General features: G+C 38.9%; 1 protein-coding gene across 3 annotated transcripts in view; it reads left to right on the top strand.

Annotated features, from left to right (window-relative positions):
- Window positions 1–18,232, top strand: part of CPLANE1 (ciliogenesis and planar polarity effector complex subunit 1) — a 62,931-nt gene that overhangs the window by 6,046 nt on the left and 38,653 nt on the right. For all 3 annotated transcript variants that reach the window (XR_012773468.1, XR_012773469.1, XM_075488540.1), the window contains exons 8-18: window positions 128–231; window positions 380–562; window positions 2,034–2,283; window positions 3,176–3,328; window positions 4,248–5,008; window positions 7,746–7,930; window positions 9,514–9,594; window positions 11,032–11,196; window positions 11,959–12,132; window positions 16,079–16,307; window positions 16,561–16,694. Coding sequence is in view for 1 of the 3 variants with exons in the window: in XM_075488540.1 (XP_075344655.1) it covers window positions 128–231; window positions 380–562; window positions 2,034–2,283; window positions 3,176–3,328; window positions 4,248–5,008; window positions 7,746–7,930; window positions 9,514–9,594; window positions 11,032–11,196; window positions 11,959–12,132; window positions 16,079–16,307; window positions 16,561–16,694 (2,419 nt within the window). In the remaining 2 variants the exon portion in view is untranslated. The remainder of the gene's footprint in view (window positions 1–127; window positions 232–379; window positions 563–2,033; window positions 2,284–3,175; window positions 3,329–4,247; window positions 5,009–7,745; window positions 7,931–9,513; window positions 9,595–11,031; window positions 11,197–11,958; window positions 12,133–16,078; window positions 16,308–16,560; window positions 16,695–18,232) is intronic.

Below are 18,232 nucleotides of genomic sequence, written 5' to 3'. Positions count from 1 at the left end.
ACTTTGATGTATAGTAATGTTTCCAGTACATCAAATGTAATGCATAACTTGCTAATGGAAATTGTTTTTTACAATAATGACATTTTGATACAAACATTTATGTTTTCTTTACACTTTTTCTTTCTAGGCAACCCAGATTTTGTTTTTAAACACATTGAATTTTGTAACTGTTTCGGGTAGCCTTAAAGGTTGTAGTAGCAAGAATAGCATCGTTCCATCAAAGTTTATCAGGTCAGTAATTGATGTTGTTTCTGCTGTTGTTGTGGATTTTTGCTTTTGTGTTGTGGGGTTTTTTTTGTTTTGTTTTGTTTTTTTTAACTATCCTAACCTTTTGATACAGAAATTTGACAGAAAAATATTTTTTTCCTGCCCAATTTAGATCTTACTGGGTTGGTGATATGACTTGGACCTCTGATAGCCTTTTCTTGGCTTGCATGTTAAAACGTGGATCTTTGGTTTTATTGACGTGTATGGGTGAATTGCTGACTGTGGTTACTTCTGGCTGCTCTGTAGAATTTGGACCAGCAGAGTTTATTCCATTTCATCCACTAATAACATACAGGTAAAAGGATTTGAAAATGTTTGCATATTTTTGTCATATTGTCATATCTTACTTTCTAAGATATTTCTACAATTTTACATGTCATCTTTCAAATTCACTCTTTTGCTTTTCATGCATCATCTCAATATCTTTCTCATTCATAGTTCTCTTCTATTTCTTATAATGGGTTTGTTGTGATGAAAATTGGCATTGTGACAATGTAAGTATACATTAAGTGATTTGTTTTTTTTTTAAGTGTTTGAATTTAGTAGTAATTAAAAATAGCGTGGTTTTATGATATAAGAAGAAATTAAATTTATAGAAGTACTACAAGTGCAGATTTATTTTAATCCAGTGATATTTGTCTGCTCACTATTTAATTTTACCTATAGAACTTTTTGTCATGTTTCCATATCAGATCTTGTAAATAACATATTTGCATGGACAAAAACTAGTTAGCTTTTCAAATGTTTTTTTTGGGTACTCCAGATCTAAATTTTGAAATTATGCTGCTGGGTGCATGGGGGAGTCGAAGGATCTCTGATAACACTTTTTAGCATAAGTTGAAAGTTACAAAAAGTAACGCAGTCTGACTAACTAGAGGGGAAAAAAATAGAATCTAAACTTTAATTAAAAAAAAAAAAATCCTATTAATTCTGAGTGACTAAAGCCGGATAGTGTATAAATGTAACGTCTTATGAAAACATTCAAAGCATTATAATACCTTCTTACACTGTCTGGTTGAAAAATCAGATACTAAAATATATTAAAATACCTTAATTATGTTTATTTATTGAACGTATGCAGCTACTTTGTTTTCAGACAATCTACTAACTTTTGGACTACTAAGAAATTAAAAAAACCCAGTAATTTAATACATTATTTCAAGTATTATGGGGCTAATATTAGAATACATGCACAACACAGCTTTCTGGAACTCGGTAAGGAGTGATTTCTTCCTAAGAAAGGATTTTGTAAGACCTCTTTTGTAAGAGAAGACTTGTGTATTGATAGAAAATATTTCTGTTGAATGTCTGAACTGATTCTGAAATACTAAGATTCGGATCTTTAGGGATTTTTTGTTTTTCATACATGACTTTATTAGAAGCTATTTAGAATTTCATCTTCAAGCACTTGTCATACACAATAAGAGCTAGATAAGAAAGTGTGATATAGAAATTTGAAGTGAAATTGTGAAAAATACATACAATACTTATTAATGGAATAATAAGAGAATACCGAAAGCTGTTTTTATTTTCCTTTAAATTTAAAAAGTTGCAACTGCAGCAAAATACTGGCATCTTCCAAGCATAAGTAGTGTTATCCAGAGTGCTCATCCTCCAAAAATTTAGCACTTCCTTAGAATTCTGAATGGACCTATTGGGACAGTAGTGTGAGTGCTATTAAATGGTCATAAGTTATTTCTTCTCTATTCTGTTCATGGTTATTACATATGATAGTCACTTCTTTTTTTGATGTATCTTTATTTTAGACAGCAGCACTCTTTTTGTCAAGACTCTAGTCAGTCTCTTGGTTCTTCGGCTTCTGAAAGTGATCTTATGAGACAGAGATTCTCTGTTGCTTCACATTCAAGATTACCCTACCTCGTTGTTTCTGATGGATACATGATAACAGTGCTTAGATTTCCTAATAACCTTTCACCATCAGGATTTATAAGATCCCTTTTGCTTGATTCAACCCAACGGCTTGAAAATATCCGTCGGAATTTGCTGAACTCCAAGGTAGGGTTATGAATTATTTTGTAGGCTTTAAGTAAAAAACTTAATGTGTATAAAAATGTGCAATTTTTAGACTGAGTACCTCAATTTAGTTTACTGTGATATTTGTATAAATTCCTTTGAATTCTAAAGTTGTTTTGAGAATAGTGTTGATCTGGAAAACAATGAATACACTGTTTTCTCTGAAATTTTATTCCTTTGTCTGGGTCACGTTTCAGTAAAATGTAGTAAAGGGGGCAGTCTTAACTGTCACCATATATTCTTTCTGGAACTGTAAAAGAAATCGTGATTTCTGTACCTGTAGAGTTGGTTCAGAGCATTGACAGGTATTATGCTACTCTGGCCAACTCATCCTTTCAGAAGGATGCCAAAAGGATTCTGTGAAACCTTTCTGTCTTAAGCTGCTGCTGTTTTAGAGCAGTCAGCAGCAGTCCCAATGGTGCTGTGTGCGTGTGTCCACTACATCTTCATTTAAGGTTCTCAATTAAAGCTTGCTTAAAGCATTTGTTTATTTTTCTGTCACTTCTAAATTGAGCAAAGTCTGGGAGTAAGAAAACCTGTGAAGGAAGAGGTCCTGCAACTGTTGCCACCCACATAATATATGGTAGATACGAAGTTCAGAATTTTTGCATTTGCTGATGGAATACAACTTCTCTTCCCATTCAGTTTGTAGTTTGAATTTTTGGAGAAGTGAGTTATGGTGGTATTCATACATAAGCTAGAAGAGCATGCTGACCTGTTGAAATCCTGCTGACCTGTTCCCCCTTTCTGTGTGGGACTTTTAAACTGAAGCTTTTTACAGAAGGGACTGATTTCCTTGTTTTGTTTAGAAGGTGTCTGGTTTGATCTTGCCAGAGACAGATAATATGGTTTTCATTATTGTTCTTTCTTTTAGTCTAAAGGGAGACCTCTGTGTTTACGATCTCTGTTGTCTTTAAAAGCTAGTCTTTTAAAACACGCTCAAAACCAAAGTTCGATCTTTTCCACCATTCCGAAATTCTTGGAAGAGGACACAACAGAAATGAGTGAGAAAACCATGGATTTACTGGTACTTAATAGCAATTTTTCCACTTATAATTATGCAAATGATTTAATTTTAAGGTATTCTAAATGTAAAGAATAATTTTTTTCAAATAATATAGGTATACTTGCTCTTACTAGGTACATTTAAAGTAGTTCAATATTAGTTAAATTCTCATTTTCTCTGTAGATGCGAGGAATATGGTTATTTTCCCTCAACTGATACTTGATTTTTATTTTTGAACATCTTATTTCTTTCAGCAGTGCATTAACTTTTTGAAAAATACATAGTAATGTACATATACATCAGTTTATTGTAGTTTAATACTTTAGCTTCACTTTATTATAAAATGTAACATTACACTACTAAGTATACTGGGGCTGTAAAGTATATTAATAGGAAGTACAATATTATTATCCCTAGTAAATAAGCTATTTGTCCTCGATTTCAGAGGATTCTTCCATCAATTCCAAAATTTGTACATGTCTCTTGGAAGAATGGCTCTGTGATCAGAGTTACTGTGCAGCCTTTCCCAACTCCGTTTCATGCTTTTAGGCTTTGATTTGTTCTTTGAAGTTTTTGAGCTTTTGTTGAACGGCTTTTATATCTTACAGGTATCTGATAAAAGCTCTTCCTCATACTCTGGGTTTAATAAAGGACAGGGCTTCACTTTCTGTTACAAAAACTACTGCTGTGTTTACAGTGTAATTTTTTTTGTTGTTGTTAAGTAGTTTAATTTCTGTCTGCACAACTATTCCAAATAGTCACATTTAGTTTGAGATCTAGATGAAGCTGCTATGAATTGAACTTATTAGCAATTAAGCAAGTTAATTAAGCATAAAGATTTCATTTGTGAGACCGACTAAATGGTGATTCCTTGAAGGCTATGCTCTCTCTCAATAGAATTGAATTAAACTGTGGATTTTTTTTTTTTTTTCTGATTTAGGATTATGAAGAAGAATCAGATGATGAAAAGCAGTTTTGCAATAGCCCTTCCAGCTTCTATAGCCAAAGAATTCATTCATTTGTTAGTAAAGGTGATGAAGGCCACTTAGAATTTGCATCAATGTTTGATACTATCCATGCAAAAGACAATACTGAAGAGAAAGATAAATTATCAGTGGAACTTCATTCCATTCAGAAAAACCTTCTTGCTGCATGGCAGATAGGGATTTCAAAAAATATGGAAGAAAAAGATACGTTGCTGAATTACACAGTGAACTGCATTATCCATTTTTTCAACATTCTTCAGTTTGTGAAGTGCTCTTTGCTAAACCAGGGTGCATCTTTAAACAAGTCTATGAAGAATACTCAGTGGATGCATTGTGTCCTAAAATATTTTCAGCAGTGTTTAACTGTCTTGTACTGGCATTCAAGAGCCAGTCTGACTGGGCACGTGGCAAAGCTGACATTACAAACTTTAAAACTGATGCTTATACAGCAACAAGATCAGTTATTCTCAAAAAACCTTTTGGCATGCTTCTGTCTTTTGAAAATGGTTTCTCACACTCTAAGTAGCGTGTGCATACTACAGTATGAGAATTTTTTTGCATCTCCTCGTGGTAATAGTCTCGTGGAACTTGACTCCCTCACTGTGCCTATTTTCTTAGTTCTTGATGAGAGTACTACTCAGCAATTCAGCTCACTGAAATCTCTGCTTAGAGAGCCTCCTCGAGCAGTAAACCATGATGCAAAAACAGAAAAAAGGTATGAATGATCTTTGCAGGGGGAAAAAAAATATAAAGGACAACCAGGTGATCAGGCCCAGTCAGCATGCGTTTATGAAAGGCAGGTCCTGCTTGACTAACCTGATCTCCTTCTATGACAAGGTGACCTGCTTAGTAGATGAGGGAAAGGCTGTGGATGTTGTCTACCTAGACTTCAGTAAAGCCTTTGACACTGTTTCCCACAGCATTCTCCTGGAGAAACTGGCTGCTCGGGGCTTCGACAGGCGAACACTTAGCTGGGTAAAAAAACTGGCTGGATGGCTGGGTCCAAAGAGTTGTGGTGAATGGGGTTAAATTCAGGTGGTGGCTGGTCACAAGTGGTGTTCCCCAGGGCTCAGTATGGGGGCCAGGTCTGTTTAATGCCTTTATCAATGTTCTGGATGAGGGGATCAAGTGCACCCTCAGTGAGTTTGCAGATGACGCCAAGTTGGGCGGGAGTGTTGATCTGCTTGAGGGTAGGAAAGCTCTACAGAGGGACCTGGACAGGCTGGATCAATGGCCCAAGGCCAACTGTACGAGGTTCAACAAGGCTAAGTGTTGGGTCCTGCACTTGGGCCACAGCAACCCCATGCAACGCTACAGGCTTGGGGAAGAGTGGCTGGAAAGCTGCCCAGCAGAGAAGGACCTGGGGATGTTGGTCAACAGCCGGCTGAATGTGAGCCAGCAGTGTGCCCAGGTGGCCAAGAAGGCCAAGAGCATCCTGGTTTGTATCAGAAATAGTGTGGCCAGCAGGACTAGGGAAGTGATCGTGCCCCTGTACTCGGCACTGGTGAGGCCACACCTTGAATACTGTGTTCAGTTTTGGGCCCCTCACTACAAGAGAGACATTGAGGTGCCGGAGCATGTCCAAAGAAGGGCAACGAAGCCGGTGAAGGGTCTAGAGCAAAAGTCTTATGAGGAGCGGCTGAGGGAACTGGGGTTGTTTAGCCTGGAGAAAAGGAGGCTGAGGGGAGACCTTATTGCTTTCTACAGCTACCTGAAAGGAGGTTGTAGAGAGGTGGGTGTTGGTCTCTTCTCCCAAGTAACAAGCGATAGGACAAGAGGAAATGGCCTCAAGTTGCATCAGGAGAGGTTTAGATTGGATATTGGGAAAAATGTCTTCACCGAAAGGGTTGTCAAGCATTGGAACAGGCTGCCTAGGGAAGTGGTTGGGTCTCCATCCCTGGAGATATTTAGAAGATGTGTAGATGTGGTGCTTTGGGACATGGTTTAGCGGTGGACTTGGCAGTGCTCAGTTAACAGTTGGCCTCAATCTTAAGGGTCCTTTCCAACCTAAATGATCATATGATTCTATGATTCTGTACGTGGGAACAACAATTTTATTTTTCAGTTATACAGTAATTACCACATCCTTTTGTTTCTTTTCTGTGTCATACTCTATGGAAAAGTGTGATAATCTATTAAAGCATGCAGATTAGGTCTCAGACCTGTAGTTGAATATAGTTCAGTTATGGTGACTTAACTAATTACTGCCAATCAGTTCAGAGATAATTGGTGGGTTAACAGCTCACCCCAGGTCTGGTAGTGCAGCATCGGTCCAGGCATTGCAGCTTAAGCAGCTTTTACTGCCTCTTGGCCATTCCACTGCTTCCCATACAGAAGTTCCAAACTCTATGGAGCCAAGAGGCTGCTCGTATGCAATGTGTGTACAATGTTAATGTAGTCAGCAAAGTTTGCACTTGATTATGGATATGGTGTCCCGGAGCAATAAGAAAAACCCCAGCGTGTGGAAACTTATTAAAATATCAGAGATATTTTCTTCTTTGAAGATATACACATAAACTTAAGAAGCTTAAACTGAAGTGTGCTATCCAACTATTGGAAAGTATATTATTAACACTGGAGTATTTCTCTACTGCAGAACTCAAATGAATCCCAAATGTGATAATCATGCGATCAAGCTGTTCCTTTCCAGAGATTTAGAACCTAAGAAGCATTATCAGTGACAAATTTAATCTTACTACAGTAAAATGTATTTCTTCAGTAAGCTTAAAATATAATACTGTGTTCATTGCAAATTTGATAGGCAAATTTCAGTTATCTCTTGAGAAGATAATCCACATTTTTGATTAGTTGTGCTCCAGGTGCTGAGCACTGTGCATATGACTGACTCTGTATGTATTAATAATGGAAGCAGTAGTGCTAGAGAAGAAGATGCAGATGTGTTGCAGTTCTGTGCAAGCTTTTTCAAGTCCCTAGCACTGTATATTTGCTTGTATAGGCAAGCTTATTACATATCTGAGCTGGTACATCTGATAGTACTGTGCTGGGCAGCAGGGACTTGCCAGCCTTAAAAACATGCTCTGCAGTCTTTTGTTTCTCTGTCTTTGCTTTTCTGTGTTATGCTTTCATTGTATTTTTAATCAGTGTTGTTTATAAAGACACTGATACCTGTTTTGAGGTTTATCTAGGTTATTTCATTTCCCCGTTGTTTAGATAGCAAGGGATTAATTTTGGGTGCGTTCGGGTGCTTGAAGTAGATTGCTGGGTTTACGCAAATTCAGAAGAATTGGTGTGTGTTTGGTCAAAAAACAAAAACCAAGGCAAAAAGTGTTTCCTTTTCTTTCCCCTCATTGCATTTGAGAAAGTAGTTGTTAACATAAAATATAATTTAGTTTTCAGGTACATAATGGAGAATATAAGAAAATAAGAAATCAATGTAAGTAACTTTGTTAACTTTTGATGATTTTCATAATATCATACTTCTTGAACTACAGGTTGATTGTACTATGGCGATTATTGTATAAGAAAGTGGTTTGGTATCATATGCAGCTGAACAGAAAAGTGAACAAGAATGCAGAAGAAGAGTCTGTTGTCTCATCTCTTTTAAGTCATATACAAGCGACCCTCCAGTCTTCAGGAGCGACCTTAGAACAACATTTGAAGATTAATTCTGTATCTGGTTAGTACTTTGAGAAGAACTACAAATGTTAGGTAGTTACATGGTTAACTGAGTACTAGGAAAATTAGGTCCAACTTAATGACAATAAATAACTGACCACCAGATTTAAAAAGTTAGTAGTGGGACTTTTCTTTAAATTCTGGTCAGAACTCTCTCTTAAATACTTCATGTCCCAGTACACCTGTAGATTGTAGAATAATCTTTAGAGCTTGTTGAGCTAAATAAGACTATATTGATTTCAGTTTGCTTTGAATCATGTCCTAGAGAATCTGAATGCAGGATCCAAATTCTGATCTCATTTGTACTGTGTTATTTCCTCTGAAGTAGATTGGCATCACAATGTATCTCTTACCGGATTTCTGTGTCGAAATCCTGTTCCCTCCGTGTGATCGCTGTGGGCATGAGCATGTCCATGTACACGAATGTAGCCAGCTTCAACTAAGCATCTAATTTAGTGTAACCTAATGTAATAGACTTAATCTAGCATATTTATTTTGCAAACAGTATTTTGTAGCCTAATTTCCTACACATTACTGTCCTATGCCCTATCTTCCTTTCCCCTTCCACACTAATAAGCCCAGCTTCCCATTTATGTCTCCCACCACAGTTCGTGATCTCTCTCCCTTAAATGATATTTCTAGCTTCTCTTCCTGTATCATTCCGCATGATACATTAGCTCTTTCATGTCTCTTTCACTCATCCTAACAATACATGCAACTTCCCACCCTTGCTTTCCACCCATTCCTTATGTTCTTTATTTACATTCAGTTTGCCAAATAGATATGGCACAGTTTATAGATGAGCTAGGGTAACACATATGCTGATGGGCCAGCCAATACCTGAACTGGCTAGCTGCTGCTAAGCAGGATAGCGTGGCAAATTTGTCCTTGTCTTTTCTTATGTGGTAGCACTATTTTTATTTTTTTTCCTCCTTCTCCTTTGCCCAGGAGCTGCGTTCTTTTACAGTTACCTTTCTGTCAAAGTATTTAGGAATTGACCAATGGATTAAAAATTGGAATGGGAATAGAGGTGGAGAGGTGACATTTAGGAGAGGTGAAATGTGTAACAGTCCATAGACCTGTTGTTTGAAAGTGCTCTTACACTGAAAAAGAATATATACGTTCAACTTGCTAGATAATTTTACAACTACTTTTTACAATGAAAAAACATCTTCCATATCATAGGAAATATGAAAACAGATAGAGAAAATGCTTTCCCCATTAATAAACTATTGTGGGTTTTGAATACTGAAGTTTCTAACTATAGGTAACATTTATAACCTTGTGTAATCTAAAAAAATAACCTAATTATTGAACCCCTTGTAGGAGTGATTATAACCTGAATTGATTTTTTCATTTAATAGTGATTTAGCAATTAAAAAAAAAAGGCAGGGTGGGGTATTCAAAATCATCTTCTCTCAGATGCTCAAAACTTAGATTTAGCTCTGAGAATAGAGATGTGCTGGAGTCTCATGTATTTTACTCTGCTTTTCATAAATCTGTAACACTGAAGTGCATGTGTGTTTGCACATGTAAAACTAACTATGCAGAGGTTTTAATTTGTTATACATGTGACCCTTATAGGTGAGGAGAAGTTCCTTTTAGGCTCATACAGAGAATCTGTGGACATTTGGAAAAGATCTCTTTGTGAAGTCAAGGCAAAAGGTAAGGGGTAAAATCTTTTTTGGGGGTGGAGGGGGTAAGTTGTGTGATCACTTTATGTAGTTATTTGTGACTCTCTGTTTGCCCTTCAAAAAAAGGGGGCAAGATACATAAAGGATGCATATTGGAAATTAAGCTGGGATTTGAATAGAGACCAGTGAAAACTTAAATCTGATTGCTCCCTGAGAAAATTGCATGCATTTCTGTTTTAATGTCAGAGTTTTCTTGTGATTATGAAGTACTTGGTACAGAAAAGCTCTAGGTATATTTCTGAGCAAGAAAGAGACAAAGAAAAACAGATGAACAAAAATCAATTCCTTTAGTAGCTGTAAAATCAAAAGACTTAGTGTTTGGGGAGTAACAAAACAAAATAATTTGTGGCAGGAGTTTGTTTAGGAGTTGATTTGAAACAGATATATTCCAGAGTCTCTTCCCAGGCATCATGAGAAAAATTTTTTGCTGGTTTTTATGATGAGGAATATCTCTTGCAGAAAGAATTCAGGCTATTGGAAGCTTGGTGGATATCTAAGCAATTTCATTGTGGTTTAGGCATCCCTTCTTTGAAGGCTAGGCTCCCTTGAGCTGTCCTGTCTTTGTCTGTGTCTTAACAGTTTTATATTTGTCCTGGTTTTGGCTGGGATACAGTTAATTTTCTTCCTAGTAGCTGGTATAGTGCTGTGTTTTGGATTTAGGATCAGAATAACGTTGGTAACACACTGATGTGTTAGTTGTCCCTGAGCAGTGCTTACACTAAGTCAAGGACTTTTCAGCTTCTCCTACTGCCCTGCCAGCAAGGAGGCTGGAGGTGCACAAGAAGTTGGGAGGGGACACAGCCAGCACAGCTGACCCCAACTGGCCAAAGAGATATTACCATACCATATGATGTCATGCGGAATGAAAAAACAGGTGGGGTGGTTCGCTGGCAGGGCATGGCCACTGCTTGGAAACTGGCTGGGCATTGGTCAGCGGGTGGTGAACAATTGCATTGTGCATCACTTGTTTTGTGTATTCTTTTATCATTATTATTATTTTCCCTTCCTTTTCTGTCCTACTAAATTGTCTTTATCTCGACCGACGATTTTTACCTTGTTTCCAATTCTCTCCCCCATCCCACTGCAGGGGAGTGAGTGAATGGCTGTGTGGTGTTTAGCTGCCTGAAGGGTTAAACCACAACAGCACTGTATTGTTTTGAAAACTGCTGGATCTCTAGAAGTAAAACTGTTGTGGATAAACATTAATTCACTAGTAACTTAGAGGTTTGTAGGAGGATCGTAACTCCTAAAATAGCTGCCCCTGAGTTCTATTCCTTCTCAGAGTATACGTCTATGTAGATATGTTTCTGGAGAGAGAGAAACTAATACTTTCAAACCTGTTGTGTGTGTTTTTGTGTTTGTTTCTTTTCCAGATGGACTTCTACCCTTTTTTTCTCTTTTAATGCAGGGGGAAAAAGAACATGTTTTCTTCAGAGTAGATACTATCTTGCAATATTATTTTGCCACCTGTATCAATATAACTTGTGTGAGGCTCAGGGACTCTGTGATCATCTGGTAGGAGAGATTCTAAGGCGATCGCAGCTCTCAGTGCGTCAGATGGAAAAATTTTCTGGTATGTTTATATTGCATGAAAGTGTGATAAGGTATGTTGATACTGTTTGGATAACCTAGTATCTAGTCTCTGTGCCATCACACGCACACAACTGACGGCATGCTTTTCTCTTTACACTGGACTGAAGTCTGTTTTCAGTGACTTTAAAGATATTTTTCTGATCCTCAGGTGTTCTTTCAGCTGCTTATTGGAATAAGTGTTGGAGTAAGTGTTTAGACAACTTTCATTGTATAATTAATAGTGAAAGCATGGCCTGTTAAATGTTCTTAGATTCAAATCTACTCAAGGAAAGGCTTTGGATAAGAAAAAAAAGGGGGACATGATGTGATTTCATTTTATATTGATTTAACTTTTTTTTTTATGATACAACGTGATAAAATAGTGGATTTTAGATTGGTCACCAGTCCTAAATTGACAGTGGGATTTTTTTGCAGATCCCTGTAACTTTTTTTTCTATTAAGTCAGAGTATGAAATCTAAATTTCCAAATTTAAACAGTTTTTTTGACTCAGCACTAATCTGAATTTAGATACTAGACATCCATCTCTAGTTATTAAAAACCTAGTATAAAAGTCTTTTAATATAATGTGTAATTACTGTAAAAGATTAAGCTTTGTAAATCCTGAAAGCTTGTCAAGAAATTAAATAATACCATAGTTTGCTTGTTTTAACAAAGTTTTATAAACTGTGATTAAACAATTTTAGCATTCAAATTTAAAATAATTTTCCTCGTAACATTTTAATTTGATATCTGTTTTTTTAGATACCAAGTATTTTCAGCATGAACTATGGATGATAGCAGATGTTCATACTGAAACTGCTATGGCTGTTATTCGCTCCATGGCACGATTCATGGCTGCTTATTTCACAAATCAGCTGCTCTATATCTTTCCCCCACACAACGTTGACATCCTGCATCCACTTCACATCAAACAAGGTATTTTCTCTAAAAGCAGTTTAATTTGATGTGCCTAACTCTTACCATTTTTTTCCATGTATATCAATGCTGTCTGCTATGCTTGAACTTGGTGATACATAGTTTCAGCACCATTAACTGTAAAGATAAAGTAAGTTTTTCCAGATATTTTTGTTGAGGGGGGTGTGTGTCTGTGTGTGGAATTAATGTTTTGCATGTCTACATTACTGAAAATATTTTTGGTATTTAAAGTTAATAGCTCGATGTGTGCAATTGAATCATGTCATCCATAGAATAGGATCGTTATGTAATATAAAATATAATATATAATATATAAAATATAATCATTTAGGTTGGAAAAGACCCTTAAGATCATAAACTTTAACTGTTAACTGAGCACTGTCAAGTCCATGGGTAAACCATGTCCTGAATCACCACATCTACACATCTTCTAAATATCTCCAGGGATGGAGACCCAACCACTTCCCTAGGCAGCCTGTTCCAGTGCTTGACAACCCTTTCAGTGAAGACATTTTTCCCAAGATCCAACCTAAACCTCTCCTGATGCAACTTGAGGCCATTTCCTCTTGTCCTATCGCTTGTTTTTTGGGAGAAGAGACCGACCCCCACCTCTCTACAACCTCCTTTCAGGTAGCTGTAGAAAGCAATAAGGTTTCCCCTCAGCCTCCTTTTCTCCAGGCTAAACAACCCCAGTTCCCTCAGCCGCTCCAGACCCTTCTGTGCTCTAGACCCTTCACCGGCTTCGTTGCCCTTCTCTGGACACGCTCCAGCACCTCAATGTCTCTCTTGTAGTGAGGGGCCCAAAACTGAACACAGTATTCGAGGTGTGGCCTCACCAGTGCCAAGTACAGGGGACGATCACTTCCCTAGTCCTGCTGGCCACACTATTTCTGATACAAACCAGGATGCTCTTGGCCTTCTTGGCCACCTGGGCACACTGCTGGCTCACATTCAGCCGGCTGTCGACCAACACCCCCAGGTCCTTCTCTGCTGGGCAGCTTTCCAGCCACTCTTCCCCAAGCCTGTAGCGTTGCATGGGGTTGCTGTGGCCCAAGTGCAGGACCCAACACTTAGCCTTGTTGAACCTCGTACAGTTGGCCTTGGGCCATTGATCCAGCCTGTCCAGGTCCCTCTGTAGAGCTTTCCTACCCTCAAGCAGATCAACACTCCCGCCCAACTTGGTGTCATCTGCAAACTCACTGAGGGTGCACTTGATCCCCTCATCCAGAACATTGATAAAGGCATTAAACAGACCTGGCCCCCATACTGAGCCCTGGGGAACACCACTTGTGACCGGCCACCACCTGGATTTAACCCCATTCACCACAACTCTTTGGACCCAGCCATCCAGCCAGTTTTTTACCCAGCGAAGAGTACACCCATCCAAGCCCTAAGCAGCCAGTTTCTCCAGGAGAATGCTGTGGGAAACGGTGTCAAAGGCTTTACTGAAGTCTAGGTAGGCAACATCCACAGCCTTTCCCTCATCCACTAAGCAGGTCACCTTGTCATAGAAGATCAGGTTAGTCAAGCAGGACCTGCCTTTTATAAAATAAACGCATGCTGACTGGGCCTGATCACCTGGTTGTCCTGTACGTGCCACATGATGGCACTCAAGATGATCTGCTCCATAACCTTCCCCAGCACGGAGGTCAGGCTGACAGGCCTGTAGTTCCCCAGATCCTCCTTCCATCCCTTCTAGTCGATGGGCGTCACACGTTCTAATCTCCAGTCAGCTGGGACCTCCCAGGTTAGCCAGAACTGCTGATAAAGGATTGAAAGTGGCTTGGTGAGCACTTCTGCCAGCTCCCTCAGTACCCTTGGGTGGATCCCATCTGGCTCCAATAGACGTGTGTGTGTCTAAGTGGTGTAGCAGGTCACTAACCATTTCCCCTGGGGTTACGGGGGCTTCATTCTGCTGCCTGTCCCCATGTTCCTGCTCAGGGGGCTGGGTACCCCGAGAACAACTGGCCTTACTATTAAAGACTGAGGCAAAGAAGGCATTAAGTACCTCAGCCTTTTCTTCATCCTTTGTCACTATGTTTCCCCCTGCATCCAATAAGGGCTGGATTTTCTGCTTAGCCCTCCTTTTGTTGCTAGTAGAGTAGAAACATTTATAGAAACATTTTTTATTGTCTTTTACAGCAGTAGCCAGATTAAGTTCTAGTTGGGCTATGACCCTTCTAATTTTCTCCCTGCATAACCTCACGACATCCTTGTAGTCCTCCTGAGTTGCCTGCCCCTTCTTCCAAAAGTCATAAACTCTCTTTTTTTTCCTGAGTTCCAGCCAAAGCTCTCTGTTCAGCCAGGCTGGTTGCCTTCCCCGCTGGCTCGTCTTTTGGCACGTGGGGACAGCCTGCTCCTGCGCCTTTAAGGTTTCCTTCTTGAAGAATGTCCAGCCTTCCTGGACTCCTTTGCCCTTCGGTACTGTCTCCCAATATTTTTTTTTCCTTGAGTTTTCTTTTATTTTTCCTATGCTTTGAGGCTCTAAATCTGATATTCAGGTAAAAGGGTGCTGTATTTTTTTCATCTAAATTAAGCAACGTTAGAATGTCATGGTTTCTGCACTGATTTTGCCTAAATATGTGGCTCTGACTGACTCTGATCCTCCCAAAAGTGAGAGAAAAGCAGTGCTTAACAAATAGTTGAATTGGATCTGTGATACGGTGTGACCCAAACTGAAAAGCCAGAGGAAAGCATTTTTTGCTTATTTGACAGTTGAGCTCTTGGAAGCCAAAATGCTTCAGATGCCATATAATCAGAACAAGTGGGGATGTCAGGTTGGTTTGTTGTTGAACCCAAGTAGTACTTGTTAGTTTAAGTCCTGCTTTCAGCATTTTTCTAAGAATTAGTATTTATCACAGTGGGTGGTTTATCGATTTTCTGCAAGAGATTCTGTTTAAAGATTTTTCTCTTGTTGGGAAATTTTTGGTTTCATAGTTAATTTTTCAAAGTGATGTAATGTCCACAGGAATGAAGAGTTATCTGAAAGTATTGTAAGTACTCTACTAATAAGTTGATATTATAATGCCAGATATTTTTCTACAATATTAACTTATTTTGATTGATTAGATTTTCTGCAGTGTATTTGAATACATTGGCTATTTTTAATGTTTCTGCACTACAACATGCACTGGTATGTATTTCTTCATGGTCTTTTGGATGTTTAATCAGACAACTTTCCAGATAAAACCTACAAACTAAGACCTTGATTTTAATACTTGCATTAGTCAAAGATCCATGTGCATGGTGAGACAATCTTGGAAAAATTGCGTTGCACTAGCTGGATTAGTGTGAATATTTCCCTAAATAACATCATTGCCTCAACAGTAAACAGAAACTGTGAGAGAAGCAAATAACTCCTTAGAGTTAATATTGATCAGCACCTCTCCAGGAAAACCAGGAAGTAAAACCTTGGAAAACAAACCTAAACCTCAAGAAAAAAGGAGACACTAAATTTGTCTTCAGTTTGCTTCAATACACTCTCTTAAAATAATGTACTATTCTTTCTTGAAAATGCATTGTAGCTTTTTGTCTTCTGCCATAAGCAGTACAGTGAGTACAAGCAGCATGGGTACACTAGGAAGACTCTCAGAATTTCCTTTTCTCTCAGGTGTACCCTCTGGAATATCCTAAGCTTATGTAGCATACTTGCAAATGTTCCATCAATGTTATTAAATCTTAAAAGTAAGAATAACCCACAAGTTTTGCACATTCTTGCATATCCCACATTAAGCAGAAAAATAGCCTACTCTGACCTCACTATTATATGATAGCATGAGCTGCATCGGCCTGCTGCAGATGAACCCTGTACTATGCCTCTAATAAAGTAAAGAGCAATTGTACACTGAAATGAATCCAAAAGCAATGTGAACATTTGAATTCTAGATTATTCATCTGATAGCATGCAGATTTATTCAAACTTTGAAGTGTGTTTTTTGTGTCACAGACTTATCTCCTCGTATTATTCCGCTGCAACACTGTTTGGTTACCAGAGCTGTCAGGGACCAGAACCTTTCATCTGTGTGGACAGCTGAATATGCTCTTGATTTGTTCTTTATTGGTGGACTCATTCCAGAAGCTGTGTGGTTAACACACAGACTTGGGGACTGGAAAGTGTCTGTTTCAATTGGTGTGGCCTACCAGCTGTATTGTCAGAACTCTGATGGATTCTCAAGGTAAATTTGAGCTGGGAATTAGTATACTGTATGTTGTTATTAATGTTATTTGCAGGAAGTTTATTGTAACAAGGCATATCCTTTGCCTCAAATTCATATTCCCAGACTCCTAGTAGGTGTAGGACCTAACATGTTAAGATTAGTTATTTTGGTTTTAGTTATTTTGTTTTAGATATTAATTTAACAGAGCTTCATTAGATTATCTGTGTGGTTTTCTTTGTTATTAATGAACAGTTTATTGTTATGCTTTCAGACCAAAAAACACAGAGCATCACCTGCCATTAAGCTTATCACCAATGCAGACTTTTCAGGAAAAGTTACAATCTTTGTTAGGACAGCCGGTTACTTCTGAAATATCAGGCGGTATTCAATACAAGCAGTTTACAGGTACATAAAATTATAAATAATTGTGTTTATTTTTCATGTTATTTCACTGCATATTCTGTATTATATGCTATTTTAAAAAGAAACAATTACCTCATCTTCTCCAATGTGTACATTACTGTTATAATGTATTAAAATACTTTAATTTTATAGGAGTTTGGGTTTTGGCTTTGATCATTCTAAAAATGGACCATATTACCAGTCTTGTTGTCTTCGTGTGTATCAGCCAAAACCTTATTTGACTATATTTGATATTAACTTAAGTTTGGAAGGAAACTGAAGCTTCATTAAAACAACAACAAAAAAAAGCCCTGAAGCAAATACAAATGTATTACCAGTATGGAAAGTATCATCGTACTTAAAATTAGTCATATGATGGTGCTTAATTTTTGCCTTTCCTTTCTGTTAAAGGGGGAGGGGCTGGTGTTCCATAGCTTGACAGCTCCATGCCCCCACGTCCAACAGCTAGCAAAGGTGAGAATGTATTCCCAGTAGGCACATACACAAACCCACATACACAATACCTATATACAGCTGGCCATACAGATCAACACATACAGACATGCTCAACACTTGCACAAACAGCACCAACAATCCCATCCCATTTCCCTCTCTTGGTGGTCAGGATGAAGGTCTGCATATACATACCTATATGTACAGTGTGGATCCCTCCAGGAGCTGGCCTTAGACCCAGTAGCTGAGTCTTCCATGTTGCTGGCATCTGTATCTATGAGCCTGCAAAGCCCCAGCCCCACTCCATTTTCTGGTACAGACCCACTCACAGATACTCTCTTCCCACCATGTGCACACTGTCTGTGCACCCCCACAGCAGCTGGCCTTGGATATACAGCCCATCCATTAGCTAGCTGGTCTGGGATCCTCAGTCTTTCCAGGTGCATCACCCTTAGACACACACACCTGTACACACACAGTCTTTCTGGCAGGTGGTCATGACTCCCTTGGTCCCTCTGCTATCCAGATCCCCTTGTGTTCCCCTTAGAGACATGCAGACACAACAAGCAGGTCTGCCGGTTGTCTCTCCCGCAGTTGGCCAGGTCTTCACTGGTCCCTCAAGTCACTGCAACTCCTGTGGTTTCACTGTTGCAAGACAGAGATGCACACACCCCTAGCGCCCAGGGCACTTCACTTACTCATTGGTTAGACTGACTTGATACTTGCTAGCACTTACATGTTCACTTACATAGCCTTACTTGCTCCAGTTCCTGGCACTATGGATACATGGGTACTCTGACCTGTGGTCCCACTCCAGCTGCTGGCACTTGATTTAACTCCAGTCTCTGCAGTTGCTGGTGTCCCTGACATGCAGGCTCTCTGACCCGTGGTCCCACTCCAGTTGCTGGCACTTAAAATCCTACACGCAGATACTCGGAATAGAGTCCCTCACCCAGGAAAACAGACTTGTGCTGACAGCACCCAACAGAGGTGAGGCTGCCACAACTCCATGCTATACCTTTGGTTTCTTTCCTAAAGATTCCATAATTAGCCTTGTGCGATCCCAGAAAGCTCTTCCCCTGCGTCCT

This window comes from Mycteria americana, chromosome Z (genome assembly GCF_035582795.1).
Source record: "Mycteria americana isolate JAX WOST 10 ecotype Jacksonville Zoo and Gardens chromosome Z, USCA_MyAme_1.0, whole genome shotgun sequence".
Lineage (NCBI taxonomy): Eukaryota > Metazoa > Chordata > Aves > Ciconiiformes > Ciconiidae > Mycteria > Mycteria americana.
Note: the sequence above shows the minus strand (reverse complement) of the source record. Positions and strands in the feature narration are given on the sequence as shown.